Source organism: Sorex fumeus, unplaced genomic scaffold, assembly GCF_029834395.1.
Source record: "Sorex fumeus unplaced genomic scaffold, SorFum_2.1 ptg000041l, whole genome shotgun sequence".
Classification (NCBI taxonomy): Eukaryota; Metazoa; Chordata; class Mammalia; order Eulipotyphla; family Soricidae; genus Sorex; species Sorex fumeus.
The window spans coordinates 5,396,679-5,417,588 of NW_026606098.1; the positions used below are offsets into that span (position 1 = coordinate 5,396,679).

The following is a 20,910-nucleotide window of genomic DNA, read 5'->3' on the forward strand; positions in this document are numbered from 1 at the left end:
CCGAGGCACAGCGGGGAAGCCACCTGCCCTGCAGACTAACCGCTCGGGCTCGGTCCCCCAAGCTCCGCGAGGAGCGATCCCTGAGTGCAGAGTCAGGACTAAGCCCTGAACGGCAAGGAAACCCACACAGCTGAAGCAGAATGATTCTGAAAGCAGAGCCATGAGGATTCTGTAACAGATGGGATGTGGGTGTGGGGAGACGAGAACATTCCCCTGTTTACAGAGGCCCCGGAGAGCGGAAGGAGTGCTGTCAGCGCTGGGATCAAGGATTCTGGGGGCCGGGCCTGACGCGGAGGAGATGCGGAAGTGGGCCCCAACAGTCTGAGTGTCTATTAGCTGCCCACGGGGACGCATCCGAGTGTCTGTTGGCTGCCCACGGGAACACGTCTGTCTGTTACACCGCCACGTGGACACGTGTGTCTATTAGACATCTGTGTCTCTATTAGAGTCCCACGTGGAAAGTCTCTCAGAAGCCAGAGTGGACGTGACTGTCTTCTGGATGCCCAAACGGAGACATCTGCAGGACGCGCTCTTAGAGAGGCCTAGCCGACTCACGGACCACATCTGGGTATCCGTGAGGAGCCCGTGTAGAATCGGTGTCTGTTAGGTAGCACACAAAGATGTCCAGTATACAGAGCCTGGACTTGGAGAGAGCTGGGCCAGAGGGGGAGATCGGGTGGAATGACCAATGTTTCTGTCACTTAAACCAAACAGAGACAAGAGTGGAGGACAATGCCGATGACACTAGCGCAGGGACATGGGCAGAGCCTTCTAGAACATGCGTCACCCTCAGGCACACTCTGATTTCATCAGCCCCTCCCACTAGAAGTCTGAGGCCAAGAGGAATGTGAAGAATCTGGAGAAAGCCTGGGAAATAGCCAGGCACGGAGCTGAATAAAGGGAAGGGACAGGGGGTCTGGCCAAGGTCAGAGGAAGTGAGATAACTCAGGGAGGACAGCGCAGGCTCTGCCCTGGCCGGATTGGAGAATCCGCGGCACCTTCAGGTCATACCAACAGAAGGAAGCAAGCTTTCACTGTGGCACAAGAGATTAGAAATGAAAAGGAAGCACATCTATCTGACGCCTACCGTATTAGGTCACCAGTCCACACAACCTCACTGGAATACTATCAGACCCCCAGGCGCCCACTTTGTACACAAAAGCAGAGTAAATAAGGGTCAGGGAAGTTCCCAGTGTAAAAACTCCCATTTGGATTTGGGTCTAAGAGTCCAAAATTCATGTTCTTTAACTGTCTCAAATCTCTTAAGGGAAAACGGATCCAGTGGGAGCTGGTAAGAGAGGTCACGTGACCGTCCCTACACCATAGTTGTCTGTCTGTCTGAGACTTTTCCCAGCCGCAACTGAAAGCAGCGGAAGGGTTAGTTCATCTCCCACCTCTCTGATGTGGGGCCTCCCGAGTGCAGGAGGCCCAGGTTCCATCCTGGCACCACGGGGGCCCTTAGGCGTTTCCAGAGCAGCCCCCGAGCACTGCTCCGTGTGGCCCAAACAACACACGAGAGCAGCCAAGTGCCTGGCCTCTGCAGTGTGATCACCCAGCCCGTCCGCCTCGCGAGGCACTGAGGGCTTCTTGCCTTCACTCAGGCTGGCTCAGCCCCACCTATGTGGCCGTACCCACCGGCCCTCCAAGAAGGGGTACAAACACGCAACAGGAGCCCTGGGCCTCACTGGTGGTCAGCTGGCTGAAGCACAGAGGGTCAGGGTCTTCAGGACGACCATCATCCAGGCCTCCCCATGCCCGCCCAGGGCCCTGAGGTCAGAGGAGGGACTGGGCCCAACTTTCAAGCGCCCTCAAACACTACTTCAGTGAGGGCCTGTTTCTGCCTTTAAAAGGGAGGCTCGGGGCTGGAATGATAGCACAGCGGGGAGGGCATTTGCCCTGCATGCGGCCAACCCAGGTTCGATTCCCAGCATCCCATATGGTCCCCTGAGCACTGCCAGGGGTAATTTCTGAGTGCAGAGCCAGGAAGAACCCCTGTGCATCGCCAGGTGACCCAAAAAACAAAACAAAAAAAGGGGGAGGCTCATGTTGCTCTCCTGAGAAACACTCTGCAAGCGCCCACAAAGTCTCACACACACACACGCTCTGGCCACTCCACATGGGCTTCCGCCAAATGGACCCAGTTCCACAGGACCCGGGACAGCGTGCCCAAGAGACGGCCTGCAGACCGAGGTCAGGAGCACTCCCGGGCCTGGGGCCCAGTCTCAGAGGAAGATGATCTGGTCCAGCAGCCACACACACGCGACCCAGCTGCCTGGAGCCCCGGCTGGGGGTGCTCCTCACAGACAAGCCTGCACGCAGCTCCACAGAGCAGCAGCTACGATCCTGGTGTCAAGAGAGACTCAAGCAGGCCTCAGACCCGACCCCCCACGTGGCACCGCAGTGGGGGAAGAGGAAAGTGGTGCCCGGAGGTGGTGAGCCGATAGGCTGCTCTGACTGTGAGGGGATGCTGGGGTTCATTCACAGCACTCAGCAGCCATGTGCCGACAGCACTGCCCCGTGCAAGCTCCAACCTGGACGGGTTTAGACCACGGAGGAAAGTGAAGTCTGGCCTCGCACATCTGGCTGGAACACGGGCGCTCTGCAGCGCCAGGAAAGATAAGACAGGCCGGGCTGGACTGCAGAGGGGAGAGTAGGCCAGGCGCCGCCCCCTCTCTCAGCTCGCAGGCCCCAGCCTCCTTCTCCTTCCCCTACACGCATGCGTGACAAGGACGGCTGACTCCACGCGCCCGCGGTGGGGGTACGCGCCCTGTGCCCAGAACAGGTGGAAGCCGCATGGGGGTGGGGGAGGTGCCTCCTTACCACTCAGGAGCCACCACAGCAGAGGGATGAAGCCTGGGCTCTCGCTGATGTACTTGAGGCCCTTCAGGTTGATGCTCACATTGTACAGGGACATCAGCATTAACCTGCAACAGACAAGGATGCTGAGGCCGGCCCAGCCAGGGCCCCCACTCCAGGCACCCAGTCGATGGAGTATCCGTGCCTGGGGGTTCCAGGGCCCGGGAGCTTTAGCTACAGTGCCACCCAAGTCCCCCGCCATCCTAAGCTGCTGGGATGAGGGGGCACTGGCAGAGCGCCGCCCAGGAATGCCCAGTGCAGATTCACCGACCCACCGTTCACACTCAGGATGCCGTGACTCTTGTCGCTCCCTCCCGGCTCCCAGGGGAGCCCCTGCTCCTTCAGTCTGCTGTCCTGGGCACCACCCTACCTCCGACAGCCAGCACAGCGCCCCGCCCAACCCAACCTAGAAGGCCACATCCATGGCTGGGACACTGAAATGGGACCTGCTGCAGAGCACATGCCCGTCGGGTCATTGTTTGTTTTTTGGTTTTGTTTTGTTTTTCAGGTCACACCTGGCGATGCTCAGGGGTTACTCCTGGCTTTGTACTCAGGAATCACTCCTGGCAGTGCTCAGGGGACTATATGGGATGCTGGGAATCGAACCCAGGTCGGCCGCGTGCAAGGCAAACACCCTACCTGCTGTGCTACCACTCCAGCCTCTATTTGTTTTTTTAATGGGAGTACTGCTATTTATTCAGCCACTGATTAAGCTGACTGAATTGGGCATGAACTTACATTACTTTTTTTTCACTCAGAATGTTAATTTAAATTTTATTTTATTATTATTCCCCTCCCCCCTTGTTTTGATTCACCGTGAGAAACAGTTACAAAGCTTTCATGTTTGCACTTTGGTCATACAATCATCAAACACCATCCCTTCACCAGTGCACATTTTCCACCACCAAAATTCCCAGTCTTCCCCCGACCCCTTTTCAACCCTTCCCCTGCCTGTGCGGCAGACAATTTCCCCCATACTCTCTTCTCTACTTTGGTTACATTCGATATTTCAACACCAATCCCACCACTACTCAACCCTGCCGAGAAAGCAATGCTAGACGGTTTGTTTTGTATTGCTTGTTTCGCTGCTTCATTGTGAGGGGCCAAAAGCAACCTGCAAGTCGTCAGGGCTCTTTGAAGTGTCTGATTTGGTCAGAATCAGCCTCTGTAAGCAACTCAAACAGAACAGCAAGACCATGTGTGCCACAGGACACAAAGACCAGACTACTCTGAGGTCTCCTATAGCCTCACAAGCCACCATACAAATGTCTCCTATCCCAGACTTACCTCTGACTACAAGAATATGTATGTGTCAAGTCATAGGAGACCGCCCACTCAATGCACCCTTCCAGCACAACCACAAAAGCTGAGCCCCCTCTGCGACACACAGGCCAGGGGTCCCACTTGCCCTTCCAGCAAGCCCCCTAAGCAGAGGTTCCCTGAGAACGGCCAGTGGCCCCAAGAAGCAACCCTATGTTGCTGGGCAGCCCTCCCGTTTCAGGCACCCAGTCCGCAATTTTGGCTAAACTTCAAGCAAGGTCGAGAGAAAGGGAGAATGAGACTGTGAGGCTGGAAAAGCCCTGTGGGCTGTGCCCAGGGTGAGCGAGCCCCCTTCGGTGAGATGGCCCAGGTCCAGACAAGACAGGTCTCAGGAGAAACCCACTCTCTCCCCCGAGGGGGCTGAAGGCACAAGCACGTGGCGGATCAAGCTCATCCCTGACCTGAGAAGAATCACACCTGTGCACTGAGAAGCAGCAACGAGCAAACACGCCCAGTACTCCAGAGCCAGCAATGAAGGAAACAAGAAGAATACGCAGGAGCAAAAAGCCAGGGGCCAGCAGTCCAAACCGACAAAAAGCTGAGGTCGCTGAACCAGCAGATGAGGCACTGCGGACGCCAGGGCATGCGCCCGAGACGCAGCGGGCACAGAGGAAGGCGGTCATGACCCACCCGCTCCGCACTTCACTGGCTGAGGAGCAGGGCCACAGTCACGAGCAACGATTCAGCGCGGCTCTGATTTCCACCTCAGTGGCCCCAGAGAGACCTCCTTTCCCTCCTGCAGATGTGAAGGTTGGAAGTGAGGAGCAGCCTGCACTGCGCCGAGGGACGTGTTACTGGCTGGCTCTGAGAACCGCCACGCGCCCGGATGTCACCATCCAGATGCTGTGCCCTGGGCTGGACTGAGGCAGGACTCAGTCGGCTGCTGGCACGTTGGCAGCGCTTCCTAGCACAGCGCTCTCCGCTTGCTGCCTTGGCGGGGCACCTGGGGCAGGCTCAGGGGGCTACCGGCTCCCCCCCTCCCACTGTAGGGAGACAGCTCCACTCAGCATCCCACCTCCCCACGGACACTCACGCATATGCGCGTGCCACACTACTGACCTCTGCTGGGCACACCTGGCAGTGCTGGGGAGCAAACTGGCAGAATGACCCTCCAGACCAAAATTCCTTTCTGTGACTGTGAAGCCTACGTGGATTTTTAAATGTACAGACAATGATCCAATGAGACCCAAACCATCTCCCAGGTAACCGAGACCCACAGCTGTCACCCAGTACGGACCAAAACAACAGATATTCAGCATGTGACGGCTGAAAACCCTACTTCCCCGCCCCCAAAGCCCAACTGTTGGGGGAACATTCTAGAAGCACTGCCTGCCGGTGCCCCGCATGAGATTCGGGAGGCGGCTCTGCAGCTGCACCTGTCTCCCCCCTGCGCCTCCGTCTTCCAATCTTCCAAACACCAACTAGTTCCCACAGCCCCGCTAGCTGCCTGCGGCACCCACTGCTGGGAGATTCCCCTCCGGTCAGTACTGAGCCCCTTCCCCTGAGCGGAGGCCTCGGCCAGCTGGAGCCCCACTGGCGCTCTCTCCCTCAGAAGCTGGTCCTAGCATGCGGCATCACCCCAGAGGATCCATGCTGCCACGTCCCGGTCATTCCCATGCGGCTCATGCGTGCAGGACCTGGCTGGCTCAGCTGGGGTAGCCACAAACCCGGACCCCAAGATCCGCTCCCCCCTTCTCCCATATGCCCAACAGCAGCTCAGGACACTGTGGCCCCCCCACACCTCCACCGCTGCCTGCTGAGAGCCAAGTGGCCCTTCAGGAACTCAAGGTCCCTGGGGGCCATGGCCGACACTGCCCTCGGGAGCCACCAGAGTGGGTGTCAGGCCTACCCAGGAAGGACAGATAATCGGGAAGGGTCTAATGAGAAGAAGTTAATGAACAAGAACCCTACAATGGCAGGGGGGCCCTCAAACTTGGAGTATGTGAAACGGTGTTCGGCCAACTCCTGCCAAGTGCTGGGGACATGGCAGTGAAGTCCCAGGGCATGGAGGGCTGAGGCAGATGGGGAAACGGGGCCCAGCTGGCACCCCCTCATCCGTGTGAAGGGCCAGTGCCCCGCCAGCAGCAGGAGTGCCTCCGGGGGCCTGCTAGCCTCACTGGACTGAGCAGGAGCAGGAACCTGGGCTCAGAGCCAGCAGGAGGCCATTTCCTTGGGGTGCAGGTTACACAGCCTAAGAAATGAGCCCCCAGGCCCCCCGCAGCAGCACCTTCACCCCAACCAGACATCAGAACTTGCCAGAACTGAAGGATCAGGGACTGGAGCGATAGTACAGCAGGTAGGGCGTTTGCCTTGCACGCGGCCAACCTGGATTCAATTCCCAGCATCCCATATGGTACCCTGTACACCACCAGTAGTAATTCCTGAGCGCAAACCCTGAGCATTGCCAGGTGTGGCCCAAAAAGAAAAAAAAAGAACTGAAGGGTTAGAGTCCCCCGCCCACACCCCCCCCCCCAAGCAAACCACCTGCCTGGGTGCAGCAGAATCCTGGCCCTCCCATCCCCCATCTGCAACCCAAGAGTGGACGCAGGACCTCCCTGCCCCTCCCCTGGACAGGCCACCATCCACCCGGCCCCAAGGGGAGAGGCAGAAGCAGAGCCGACGCCCAGACAGATGCAGCCCAAACCCCTGGAAACAGTTGTATTCTCAGCCGTGTGGAACAGGGGTGCGGGGCCTGCCTGAACACAGACCCCTTCTCAGTGCAGAGGGGAAGAGGCCGGCCCGGGCTGGCACACTGGGAACTGGAGCCGAATGTGCTGCCACGGAGGGGACCGTGGGCGCTGCTGGAGGGGACCCTGAGGGGAGGCGTCACTCGGATGATGAGGCCCAGGGTCTGGCCATATCGAAGCGCATCACGCCATGGAGTGGAGAAAACCGAGCAACCTTGACATTAGGCTGCCGAGTGAATCATCTCCCGCGATGTTCCAGCCACTCGAAATAGCAGGAGGGGGTGGCGGGCAGCCAGTAAGCCGCGCTCAGGAATGCTCGGGAGAACGGGGTGACTGGCGGCTGCAATGCCCCAGGAGACGCCCTCCCTGGGGGAGGCAGGGGAAATGGGCTGCCACGGCTGCGGGGCCCGGCTGCACACGCAGGAGCTTCGAGGTCGCCTCTCCAGAAAACAGGCCATCCTAGGGACACCTCTCCTGACCCCTGCGAGGCAAGAGTGGTCCCGAAATAACACCAACAGACAGACGGGGCATGGGCAGGCGGGCAGCCCGGCTGCGGGGGCTCAGAGGGCTGTATGTCAGGGCAGCCGTCCTGGCACGAGGCGGCCATGTGCGGGCCCAGGAGACCCTGTCAGCTGTGGACTCCAACGCAGGCCAGTCCTGATCAGGAGCAGAAGCGCAGCCCATAAACGGCCGTTCTGGTGTCCGTGCGGGTAACGGGGAGAGCGACCAGGAGGGGGGCCCAGGCGTAAATGAAGACAAATTCTTCCTCTCAAACTCGTAAAACTGAAACCAACCTGTAAGTCCCTTTGCAACAAGCCTTCAAAGCAACAAGCATTCCAGGTAGACGGGTCCCCAGGATGAAGACGTGAGCCCTTCTGGAACGGGAATGGGCAGGCCCCACCCTTCCTGTTACGCCACGAGACACCTCCAGGTTCCACGGTTCCGACAGTGAAGATGGTCACACTGGAGACGCATCAGCACCAATGAGCTCAGGAAATCCTCAGACAATGGCTTCAGGACACCACAGCACTATCCATCACCACAAAGTGACTTTCACTGACCTACTTCCTGACAATTCCATTTGCCACTTTCCGTCATATGCCAGTGAAGGGGCAGGTTGGCGGGTGGGAGGGAAACTTTAGACATCAGCAGAGGGAAAGTCACACCTGTGCTGCCATTGGTGCTGAGACATTGTCCCAAATGACTATGAGAAACAACTTTGTAAACCATGGTGGTGTAATTTTTTTTAAAAATAAAGGAAAAAACTATGTCCTTTGGGGCCAGAGCGATAGTACAGCAGACAGAGTGGTTGTCTTGCATGCTGATAGAGGTTCAATCCCTGGCACCCCACAAGGTCCCCAAGACCCGCCAGGAGTGATTCCTGAGAGCAGAGCCAGGAGTAGGCCTGAGCACCACTTGGTGTGGTCCCCAAACAAAAACAATTTCTTACATTAAAATTTAACATTAGGGGCTGGAGTGATAGCACAGCGGGTACGGCGTTTGCCTTGCACTCAGCTGACCCGGATTCGATTCCCAGCATCCCATATGGTCCCCCGAGCACCGCCAGGAGCAATTTCTGAGTGCATGAGCCAGGAGTAACCCCTGTGCATCGCTGGTGTGACCCAAAAGGCAAAAATACAAAACAAAACAAAAAATTTAACATTAAAGGGGGTTGGAGTGATAGCACACTCCAACGCTTGCCTTGCACATGGCCGACCTGGGTTCTATTCCCAGCATCCCATATGGTCCCCCAAGCACCGCCAGGAGTAATTCCTGAGTGTAGAGCCAGGAGAAACCCCTGAACACTGCTGGGTGTGACCCAAAAAGAAAAAAAAAACAACCTTAACATTAAAAAACAAATTGGGGAGGGGGGGTCATACCCGGCGGTGCTCAGGGCTTACTTTTGACTCAGACCCTGTGTGGTACTGAAGATCAAACCCAGGTTCAGCACGCACAAAGCAAGCCACCTCCACCCCGACCCCCCCGTACTCTCTCCCCAGACTCTGAAGGTTTAAATACCTTCTGCGGCTGAGGCATCAGACTGCATGAGCAGACTGATCATGGGGTGACAGCAAAGCTGACCTGGGCACGGCATAGCATAAATCCCGGCAAACTGTGTGGCCTGGCTCTTGAGGGTTGGTGACTGGGCATTAGCCCTGAGGACAAGGACGTCAGGGAGTAAAGGCCATGACCACTGAAAGGCAGGGACTCAAGGGAAGTCAGCCAGGGATGCAGCCAGAGTCCCAGAGGAGGGTAGCAGGCTAGCCTCAGGGGTCAGACGAGATCACCCAGAAAGGTAGGAGACATCTTGAAGGCCCTTCATCCCATGTTCCACGCCGTGGACCAGAACAGGCTAGCATGCAAGGGTCAGGAGCTCCTTGGGAGACCGGAGAGTCTTGGACCCAGAGGGAATTAGCTGGCTCCCTCAGCACTGAGCTTGTCCAAGGCAGACCACGGGGTGGTGACAGGCATTGTGAAGGCCTGTAGCAGTCATTAAGGAGACTACATTCCAGGGGCCCAGAAGATGACTTGCTTCTTACCACAGGACTGACCCGTAAGGAACTGTGGAACCAAACATGGGGTTTGGGGAAATTTGGCAGCACTCAAAGGCTTTGGGATGCACAAAGACCCAAACAATTCAAGCAGACCGCAGGATGAGCCTAAGATCCTTCGGCCAGGATCGTTCCAGCACATTCTCAGCCCACAGCAGTCTCGGTCACCCTGTCCGGAGCCGCGTCCTCAGGCACAGGGTGCGCGTCCAAGCACGTGCTGCCAGTTGTGACGAGTGCCTGGCAGCCCTGAGGTCTGTGCGTAAAGGCGGCCAGGGCACAGCCAGGTGACGACGCGTGGTCACCACAGAGCCTGGGAGGCCAGCCCATACGGCCCAGCGCCGAGGAGACTTGGGAGAAGGGAAGGGGCAGGCATGCTGTGGGAACCCTCACCCTGTGGGGTAACCGCAGCAGGAGACCGCCCCAGAACGTTCCTGGATGCCTCCTATGGGGGAGCAGCCCCAGGAAACCTCTCCCTGGCTGCTCCAACATCTCACTCATCCTGGCCTCAGAGGCCCACACTGGGGTGCCAAGTGACTCTGGGCTGGCTCTGGGAGTGGCAGCTTGTCCGGAGCCCCGGATCGTGTGAGCCACAAAAACGGTCTAGTCGGAGACGCACCAAGCTGGGCCGTGCCAGCTGGCAGCTTCCAACCAGCACCAGGCCAGCCCCAGGCCCAGTGCCCCAGACAGCAGGGGGCATCTCTACACGCCACCTCCCAGGACTCTTCCTCAACTCGTGACCTCCACCCTGGCACTCCCTGGCCCTGGCCTCTCCCCTGCAGCTCCTTTCCCACCTGTCGCTGGAATGCTGGACCCGTGTGCCCGCGTGGGCTACACGCTTGTCACCACATGCACAGCCATAGCCAGGGACACATGTGGTCCTGAGAACACTCAGGGACACCTTTGCTGTTCTGAGCTTCAACTAGCACCTGGTGTCCTGTCGCTGTGGTCATGGGCAGTGTGCTCCAGCCCAGTACTGGGGGACAGTCCTCGTCCCCAGCCAGCCTGCCGCCAGCTCCCGTCTGGGTCCCCACTGGCTGCTCAGAATGCCTGACTGCATTCAACGGAGCAGGTGTGCGGGTGGTCTTACCTGGGCCCAGAAACCAGCTCAGCTTAGCGAGGCTGCAAGAAAACCGGCCCTCACCCCAAGCCTCTCCTTGGAAAACCATGCAGAGGAGCAGTTCACAGAACAGAGCCTCAAGCTACGCGGTCCTGAGTCTGTCTCAGCAGCTGTCTGGGAACCCCCATTAGAACACTGGGAGTGACGTAACTTCAGGGCAGAGCTCTAGGACGGCCCTGGCCCTCAGGGGGAATGTATCACACACTGCTCACAGGGAGCAAGGGCAGGCACGAAGACAGTGGGGGTCCACGGGGAAGGAAGCCCCTCGCAGCACAGAGCCTCACCCAGGCACCTGGGGACGGGGCTGGGGACACTGCTGCCCCACCCTGCCCTTGCCACCATGAAGCCCCAGCAGCCAGAGCCGCTACTCAGACAAGGCGGCCGAGACACCGAGATGGGCCTGGGGACTGGCCACTGCAGATGCCCGGAGGTCGCCTGATGCCTGGGGGCTGACCAGATCCCTCGGCTGTGCATGTTGTTGGGCACTTCTGCGGGCAGCCCTTAACCCTCCAAGTGACTTGCTCCCACGTTTTGGAGGGGTATCCTTGAGAGGGGCATGGCCAATGCCCCCCCAAGGATGAGTGCAGACGCCCCACCCAGCGTACGTACACTTTGAGCTTGGTGCACTGTCCGGGCTTCAAGTCCCCCAGAAGTTGCAGTATGGTGTCCAAGAGCACGCGGCTGGAGTTGACCAGGAACTCCCGGCCACAGGCTATGGCGGCAACATCTGCGAGAGAGAGACCAATGTCGGGAGAGAGAGACCAATGCCTCCAGGGACTAAGGGGAGCCAGATGGACTCACAGTCCCGACAGCTACGACGACAGAGCGAAGGCTTGTGAGGGGGACAGGGCTCTGGAGCCCACCGCGTCCACACCCGCCCCTCGCCCGGGGCTCACTGTGCTCCTCCAGCAACAGGCACTCACAGTCTACAGCCAGCACCCACACAATTTGGGGTTTGGGCTTTTTGCTTTGGAGCCCACACCCAGCCACATTCAGGGGTTCCTCCTGGCTCTGCACTCAGGGTTTACTCCTGGTAGGGCTTGGGGAATTATATGGGGTGCCGGGGATTGAACCTGAGTTGGCCACCTGAGCTGACGTGCAAGGCAAGTGCCCGTCCACCGTACTATCTCTCCAGCCCCTCAGCACCTACCTTTTGTTTGGGGAGGGGGTGCTGATGACATAATTGGACCGAAGTGCAAGAAATTACATGTGACCTGGGAGTGAGCCCCAACGGGCCTTGAAGCCTGAGGGTGCAGCCGAGACCTGCCTCTGACGGCACCTGCCAGGTGCAGGGGTCACCGTGCCCGAGCCCCTGCAGGCCCAGCGGAGACCAGCCTGAATGAGACAGCCCCCAGCTGACCACTCCGTCCCCATCCACCTGCTCCTAGGGTGTGGTAGAGTCCTGCGCTGCCCCGGGATGTCGGGGCGACTGAGACACCTGACTCAGATGAACGGCGCCTATCCCCACCACCTCTTAGGGAGATGCTCCACGGACTCAGGGTGAAGTTGGAAGAAGGAACCCCTTCCTGTGTGAGGGCATTTTCCCCCACTTCCTGCTGGTCTGGAACCATCAAGACCAGGCTGGGATAGACACGACAGTGGGGAAGGCATGAGCCGTGCACACAGACAACCCATTCAACCCCGGCACCACATAGGGTGAGGCCAACCCCCACCAAGAGTAAGCCCTGAGCACTGCCAGGTGTGGCCCCAAGCCAAACCCATAGTAACAGAGTCCAACTTTTATCACTGAGCTGTGTCTGAGGCCGCAGAGAATACAGAAGGATGGCTCTCCCTCATATACGGCTGACTGGGTCGTAATTCCCAGGGCCTCCTGCAGTTCCCAGAGCACCACCAGGACTGATCCCTGAGACAAACCAATGAAACAAAAAGATAAATAAGAAATGCGTCTGATATTTCTTATACGTATTTACATTAGATCTCTTTTTGGTGTAAATTACGTACGTGGTAAAGATACAAAGTCGAGATGTGCTGTCTGCTGCCTCTGCTTCAGGCTCTGAGCATTCTCCCTTACTCCAAAGACAGAGAAAGTCATGGGACCAGGGCAATAGCAGGAATAAACATGGGACCAGGGTAACAGAGGAATTCAGAATCCCACATAAACGCTTACAGTGATGAGCTGACCTGCCTGGGTATCAAACAGAGAAGGGACCAAAGATGGGCCTAAGGGGCCAGAGGGATAGGAGAGCAGGGAGGCCTCTGGCCCTGCACACAGACAACCTGGGTTCATCCCTGGCACCCTACATGGTCCCCTAAGCCCTGCCAGGAGCGATCCCATTCAACAGACACTGCTAAGACACCTATGTGCACAGAAAGGAAGGCAGACTCCACCCGGCACAAATCAAAGTTTGCTCAGAGAGGGGACAGGAAGGGATGAGTCAGAATGTCAGACAATCCTGGGCACCCTCAGGAGGGGCCCGGGCGGAGAGAAGAGAACAAGTCCCCAAAACCCAAAAAATATAACTAAAGCGGAACAAAGGTCCTTCAAAAAGCTGACTCCAATGTCCCCACTGGCCCGGGAGGGCGACTGGCTGCTCGTCCACGCAGGGAGGACTGCGGACATGGTGGCATCTCGGTGACTGCCTCCAGCTGGGGAACAGGAGGACGGGCATGACGTGAAGGGCAGTGGGGTTTCCTGGGGCATAAAGAAAACATTTGAGAATCGACTGTTGAGATGGATGCACAAATGCACGAATATACGAAAGCCATCACACTACACACTTGAACGTGCTTGGTCTATATTTCACTAGGGTGCTGAGAAGAAAGCAACGGCACAGATACAGCTCCCACAGCTGATGGGCTGGCCAGTCTCTGCTGCTCATTCTCAACGGTGTTTTGGAGGTTTCTCATCTGCAGCACTAACACTGTCCCACAATTCTGGGTGTTTCTGTTTGGGGGCCTGCACCCTGCCATGCTCAGGGATCAGCTCTGGTAGAATGCCCCCAAAACTTTAAAGAAACATAAGCGGGGCTGTAGCGATAGCACAGCAGGTAGGGCCTTTGCCTTGCACACGGCCGACCTGGGTTCAGTCCCCGGCATCCCATGTGGTTCTCCACACCCCACCAGGAGTAACCTCTGAGCATTGCTGGGTGTGACCCCCAAAAAAATTTTAAAAAAGAAAAGACACATAAGCAAGTTTCCTCAGATACTGCTGCCCTACTTTATTGTGTGGGTTTTATTCCTTTAAGTCAATCCTGTTATTCAGCGGCCGGGCCAGGCCGGGCCAGGCTGGGCCAACCAAGCAGTGTGATCTCAGTCTGGGAACGCGCCGCCTCTGGACAATGGCTGGAAACGCCCTCAGAGCCATGGGGATGCCCAGTTCCTCTGGGAGGTGCCTCAGAGAATTCCATTTCTCTCCACTTCTGAGGAGAAGCCAGGGAGCGTGGGGTCGGGTGGAGAAGAGGTTTTGCCCTGGCCCCGGCTCCACTGTTGGTGCACAGGCTCCCTGGGGTGAGACCAGTCATCGCTGTGCAGGGGGCATGCGCGCTCACGTGGTCAGGGGCCGGAGAGCCAGATGTGTGGCCTGCAGGCAAGACCCTGACTTCCAGGCACGAACAGAGCCTTGACAGGGAGCTAGGAGACTTCTGTCCAGAGCGTCAGCCCCCAGGCAAGCACAGACCAGGCCAAATCTCCCAGTCTGTCAGCAAAAGGCAGCCGGGACAGTGAGGGCTGTCACCCGATGTTGATAAGACAGAGGGGGCCCCCCGGGCAGGGCAGAGAACCTGCAAAGGCCATCCCCAGAACACGATGAAGACACAAAGGGCGATGCAAAGCACCTCAGAGAAGCCAGTGTGGGCCACGGTGAAGGAGCACGGGGGCACATGCCCGGCACACGGTCAACCTGCTTCAACCCCCGTACCCTACGGTCTGCATGCACTGCCAGAGGTGACCCCTGAGCAGAGGCAGGAGTAAGCCCTGAGCACCCCGGGTGTGGCTCAAAAGCAACGAAAACAAACAGAACCAAACAACAACCCGCAAGGACTCTAGGCACAACTTGGCCATCACAATCCTGAACGGATGTTCTGCTTCCTCGGGGTGCCATCCCCAAAGCTGCAGGGAGATGGTCCCCAGCGTCACACCTGAGGAAGTCCATCACGGCACAGGGCACAGCTGTCTCGCTGGTGTCTGGCTAGGATCATGGCGGTCAATGGGCAGTGCCCAGTTTCATCTTGTGGCCTTAACTATGCCTCAACCTGATGAAAATCTGCATCTGAAATGTTGCCTTTCACTGAGATTTTAGAGATTTCTGTGTAAATCAAAGAATCTAACACTGCTCACGTCCTGCAAGTAATCTATAAGGTCGAAGCACTTTTGAAATTTTGCCAACACAAGACACAGAATCAAACATTTCTCTGTGAAAGCTTAGTTAAGTCAGAGCAAGATATAATCTGGGGCTGTGTTTGAGAGAACTCTCCTAAACCCTGTGCATCCGTTGGGGCCAAAAGCATACAGCCAACTAGGGTAGGCACCACCAGGATTGACTCCTGAGCTCAGAGCCAGGAGGAAGCCTAAGCACCACCAGGAATGACCCAAAAATTTTAAAAAAAAGCCAAAAAAACAAAAATCAAAACATTACTTATACCTGTGTATGACAGGTAACCTCCTCAAAGACTCGGTGGAGGAGAGGAAACAGGACGGTCACTCTGATCTGGCAGCTGGCCGACACTCAGGCCTGAGATCACGGAAATATGACCAGACAAGAGCCAGCCTGAGGCATGTGGCAGCCTCACTACCCACCAGTGCTGCGCTGTGCCCCCCTGGAAAGGGAGCTCCCAGCCGAGGGAGCTTCTGGAGCCGGGCCCCTCACTACGGCCTGCATAGCATCATGCCCAGAGCAAAACCCTGCAGTGCAGGCGGGGGCTGTGCATCTGATTCCTGGCACCACAGCATCCCCCACACATCCAGTAGAGCAGGGAGTAGCGGTCCCTGGGCGCGGCTCTACATGGCCCAAAGAGGTGGCCTGGGAAGCCCCAGAAAACTCCCTCAACCCTCACAGTCCAGGCTGACAGAGCACTGATGCATCTGCATTCGTTATGATCCAAGAAATCCCCAAGTTCAACCATGGGACTGGTGAGAATCCCGATGGAGAAAACGCTCCATGGACAGAGCAAATAATTGGAGCAAAAGTCCCCAAATTCACAAGCTCCACCTCACCCTTCATCTGATGTCCTTTCCTGACCCACAGGTGGCCCGGCTGTGACCGCTCCATAAAACTGGCCACACGTCCCGCGCCAGTCCACCCAGTCACCTCACACCACTGAAGCCCAACATGGAGGATCTGGGTTAGCCCATGATCTGGGAGGAACGAAAGGCATCTGCTGCCCCATTTGCTTCCGGGCAGGCCCCCAACACCAGCCCCGCTTGGGCCACCCTAGAGCCAGCCCAGGCCGAGTCAGCCCCGGTTTCTTGAGTCCCATTCTGTGAGGACCTGCCCGTGGAAAACCAGCGATCCCCACAGCGGGACCCAGCACTTTCTCTTTCACATATGAATCCAAGTTGTTTAGAATTCGCGGGCGCACACCACTCTCAACCCAGGAATCCAGGAAACTCGACAGTCAACAGCGTGTACCTAAGCTTCCAGAAAAGACACAAGGTTCGGGTTCTGTGCTCGAGGCTTACTCCTGGCTCAGTGCTCACAGGGCCACTCCACACAGTGCTCAGGGGATCACAGATGGTGCTGGGGACTGAACCCAGGTCAGCCGCACACTAGATAAAGGCCCTAAGCCATGTTATTATATGAGCTTAAGGAAAGCCTCCAGCCCCACAAAACCAGAGTTCTGAGCCCAGGCCCCACTCAGCATTCTCCAAACATCAGGGACCAGCCACCACAGGAGGACAAAGGGCAGCGCTTCCGGAGGTGCTCGCTAGAGAGTAGAGAAAGACCACAAGGGTTTTCTGGAGGAGCGAGCCCCCTTGAAGAGCAGACAGGGCCCCCGAAGCCTTCACTGCAGGAAGGGAAGGCCCACTCAGGGCTGGGCAAGGGCCTGTCCGGAGACCTCCTGGGGGTTGCTCCCGGGGCTCAATCCAGGGGACGGCAGAGCTGGAGAAGCCCCTGCCTCCCTCCCGCACCCCACATCTGAGCCTCCCCACCTTCTCTCTGGCTCCCGACCACAGACCATGGATGGGCAGATAAGCCCTGCTGGCCCTCGCTCCCGCCCAGGCACTGGGACTCGGCAGCGCCCCTCTGAAGGGGATGCCCCAAGGGGCCCAAATGGAATCCCGTCCCCTCCCCGGCCAATGCTAGAGCAGCCACAGCAGCGGCCAGGGCTGCCCAGGCAGAGACTGTCCACACTGTCCATGGGCCCGAGGGGAGCCCTAGGGGCCCGCGAACCACTGTTCTTAGACAGTGAGGCACAGTGAGAGGGAGGAAGGGGAGAGTCGGGGCAACACAGGGATGCCCAAACCCAGTCCCGGCCCACAGGCCAGTTGAGGACGGCCAGAGGCCCCCAGGGGCTGAGCACTGCAGGGAAACACATAGGCGGGGCTGATGGAAACACTTCACACTCCCAAAGCTGAGGAAAACCAACTGCAGGGCTTAAGGAGAAGAGACCGAGGAGGCCAACGGTTATGCCACTGCCCGCCAGCTTCCACCCAGTGGGGCACAGGTGGCCAAGCGGGTTTCACCCTCCACTGGCTGCACCGTGCCTTGACACGCTAAGACCCCAACCCTAGTGGTGGCAGCAGGAAAGCCCGTCTGAAGGCCGGGCTGCTATCTTAGGGACATCAGGAGCTGTGGGCCCCATCACCAAAAGGAACAATGCCTACCCCGAGAGCCCCCTCCAGAGCGACTGTGGGCACTGCACGGCACCCTCAGGAGAGCTGAGGCCAGGGGCTCCCTCAGCATCCCCCAGGCCAGACCTCGCAAGGGCCGCAGATCACCAACCCAGAGCCGACAGCTCCCCCGGTTCTCTGTACCCCAGCCCTGGTGGCAACTCTGAGAGCAGATCCTCGCCCCCCCCCCCCAGAAGAGGCCGTACCCAGGGGCAGAATCACTTACTTGTCACAATTCCAGCCAATGCGAAAACAAACTGATTCTCGTCTGAGTCCAGCTCCTTGACGTCCCCATCCAGTGACTTCACAAAACTCTCCATGGTCTGACCCGTGATGCGGAAGAATTTCGGAGCTTTACCCTGCAGGTCAGGGAGTCAGTGTGTTCCCGGGACAGCAGCTGGCCCGGGCTGAGGGTGCCAGTCAGGCAGGGAGGCATGTGCCTGGCCCGGCGAGGCCCTGGGCTCCAGGCGCTGCCACCGCTGACTGTGGCCCTGGTAGCCCCATAAACTCACTAAGCACAAGGCCCCCATGCCCAGGTCACAGCTGGGTGCACTCAGGGGAGAGTGCTCGCATGCTTACCCCTGCCAGGATGGCTCTGACAACATCCTCGCTGCCGGAGACGCCCCACAGGAGGGTGCAGGCGGCCGCGCCCATCTCAGTGCAGTACTCGGCCTGCTGCAGGAGCTGCTGCCTGGCCTCGTGCAGCTGCTGCTGCAGACTCAGCTTCTCCTGCATGGACAGACGCTGTGAGAACTGCGAGAGCGGTGCCCCCTCTGCACCTGCCCTCCCTGAACGCAGGGTCTCGGGAACCGACTCAAGCAAGAACTGCTCTGAGCCAGACAACGCTCTGGGTTGGTCACTTCCGCTCCCGGGCCCAGGGATCAAACCCAGGACCTCACGGCAGAGCTCTGAGCCATGTTCCCCGTCTCCCTGCTCAAGGTGGTTCCCGGAGGTAGCTCAGAGGCTGGAACGCAGGACCTGCCTGCCAGAAACCCAGGCGCAGGCCCAGCACTCTGTGGCCCCAGGACCACCAGAAGCAGCACCACTGATGTGACTGAAAAACTGAGAAAATCAACTTTTCTGTCTCCTGCCCCCTTCCTTCCGTGTCGCTTGACGTGGGCAATGATGGGGGTGTACACACAAACCCAACCAAGGGGTTCACTCTTAGTCGCGCTCACACATGCCCCCTTCTGGCCCAAGGGTCATACTCCTAGTCCAGGGGTTCGCACCTCTTGGCTGTGGGACCCCAAACAGCAGCCTGCCAGGGCAGTCCCACTCGGCCCCTCCACCTGCAGGCCCACCAGAGAACTCGGTCAGAGAGAGGAGAGCAATCATGCGCCCTGCGTCAGCAAGTGGCTGACTTGGCTCGATCCCCGCACCCCATCTAGTCCCCCGAGCCCTCCAGGAATGACTCCTAAGCAAACAAACCACCACCCAGTCAGTGAGGTCTAGGCTATGAGGAGAACAATTTGGGGAGGGAGAGTGGTGGAGGTGGGTCAAACGCCCGTGCCATGTGGTGCGGCCACGTGGCACTCATGACCCTGCTACAATGCCAAGTGAGGGTACGAGCACTGTACCTGCAGCGTGCAAGCCCTGAGTGTGGTGATGACGATGGGCACCACAGGCCGTGTGTGCATGAGGGTGTGAGTGCACGTGGGGACGCATATGCGTGTGTGCCTCCCACACACATTTGCAGCTGCCAGGGAGAATGGGACACGGAAGCACGCAGGGCGGGTGTGAGCTGTGCAGCCTCTTGGTCACCCCAAGCACAGCCACAGCACACACCAGGCAGAGTGGGGGAATCGGGCCTTTCCGCCATTCACCATCGGACCTGCCGACCACTACCCCGCATGGCAGGGCCGTCCCGCTAGAATGCACTGCAGGGGTGAGGAGCACCGGGCTCCAGGGTGCTGAAGCGCAGAGTGCGGGGCCCCTTTCGCACGGCCTTCCTGTAGCAGGTTTCCTGAGGGTCAGAGACAGTCACTCCCCATATGCTCTGCTAACTGGGTAGCAGGACTGAGCCAGACACAGATGGCACCGGGGTGGCACCTGGACAGTCACACGGACTTAACTAGATGTGCCCTAACTGTCCCATGGTGGGAGTGTGGCTGGCGCACGAACATGCCCTGTGAAGCTGCTGCTGAGAAACAGCGGCCTAGCCTGAGCACGGGCCTGCTCCAGGGTACGAGCAAGTCCTCAGGTCCCGGCAGTCCGCAGGTGCAGTTCAAGCTAGCCCTCCTCTCAGGCAGCCAGCAGGACAGTCTCTGGGTGTAGCGACAGGGCGCTCGCCTCACATGCTGCTGACCGGGTTCCATCCCCCTTGTGGCTCTGGCCCCCCACGCATGAGCCCCACCATGAGCGAGCGGGCCCCCAAACCACAGAAACCACAGTCTTCGCCTCCATGTTACCTAGGTCCACCCCCCAAAACCAGCAACACCAAACCCAAGACCAGTGTCCTAACCAGGCACCAGGTCTGCGACAAGCTCCTTCTGCAAAGTTGTTGGCATGGAGAGTCTGTCAGGGGGAGTCAGGGGCCAAGACGCCAACCACACCACAGGCCCACTGACACCCCAAGAGGCCATGCGAAGACTTGGGCTCAGGTCAGCTGCCCCCAGGGCCGCGGGAGCCCCACATGCTGCCAGCCAGCCTCATCCGGGGAGCTCTGGGGGGAACTGGAGCCCAGGTCAGGCTGCCAGAGCCACAGGGCATCTCCCGAGAGCAGGCCAAACCCGTCTCCGGCTGACCGCAGAAACTCAGAGAGACAGTCAAGAGGGTGGCGAACTGGGCCCTTGTTCCAGGAGCCATGGCTCTGCAGGCCACCACACCTGGGCTGTACGGACACCGTGTGACCCCCCACACCAGGGAGTGCCGTACACATACCACGTGAACCCACGTCAGGGAGTGCTGTGCACATACCGTGTGACCCTTCTCACTCTGTGACCCTGTGTCTGATTTTCCCTCCACACCGGCCCGCTCACTCTCACCTTCCTCACTACAGCCTCCACCTGAAGTCGGACTCTCATGGGCCTGCATCCCGACCCAAGAGCACGAAAGGCAAAAAGGCAATGCTGCTTCCCAGAAGAGAGGGATGGGCAGCTCTGGCAAGCTCACAGGGGCTTGCGGCTGTGCTCAACTAGTGGCACTATCAGCCAGGCAACATAGCTGGCACCAGGAAACAGGTTAACCTAAAATATTCCTGCTTTTTAGTCAAGAACAAAGATTTGCACATGCCTGACCCAGGTTCAATCCCTGGAATCACTCCTGGTCCCTGAGCCCGAAGCATCGCCTGGTGTGTGTCCCCCACCACCAAAGAGGCGGGAGAGAGAGAGAGGAGAGAGGAGGGGAGAAAGAGAAAGAGGGAGAGAGGGAAGGGGGAGAGGGAGGAGGAGGGAGGAAGAGAGGGGAGAGATGGAGAAAGGGAAAAGAAGAGAGAGAAGAGAAAGGAGAGGGAGAGAGAGGGGAGGAGAGAGGGAGGATGGAGAGAGGATAGAAAGATGAGTTTGTACCCCGTCTTGGGGTGCAGTGCCTGCACTAGGCCCTTGGTCTGGGCATGTCCCGGCAGAGATGCCCAGCTGCCTGCACCGCCAGA

General features: G+C 58.4%; 2 protein-coding genes across 2 annotated transcripts in view; one reads left to right on the top strand and one right to left on the bottom strand.

The window, feature by feature from the left end:
* PDXK (pyridoxal kinase) overlaps window positions 1-20,910 on the top strand; it is a 161,047-nt gene that overhangs the window by 103,098 nt on the left and 37,039 nt on the right. The window lies entirely within an intron of this gene.
* Window positions 1-20,910, bottom strand: part of HSF2BP (heat shock transcription factor 2 binding protein) — a 34,964-nt gene that overhangs the window by 2,683 nt on the left and 11,371 nt on the right. Inside the window, exons 4-7 of the mRNA XM_056119643.1 lie at window positions 17,901-18,050; window positions 17,548-17,680; window positions 11,142-11,259; window positions 2,821-2,924 (exon numbers count right to left, since the gene is read on the bottom strand). Coding sequence (XP_055975618.1) covers window positions 2,821-2,924; window positions 11,142-11,259; window positions 17,548-17,680; window positions 17,901-18,050 — 505 coding nt within the window. The remainder of the gene's footprint in view (window positions 1-2,820; window positions 2,925-11,141; window positions 11,260-17,547; window positions 17,681-17,900; window positions 18,051-20,910) is intronic.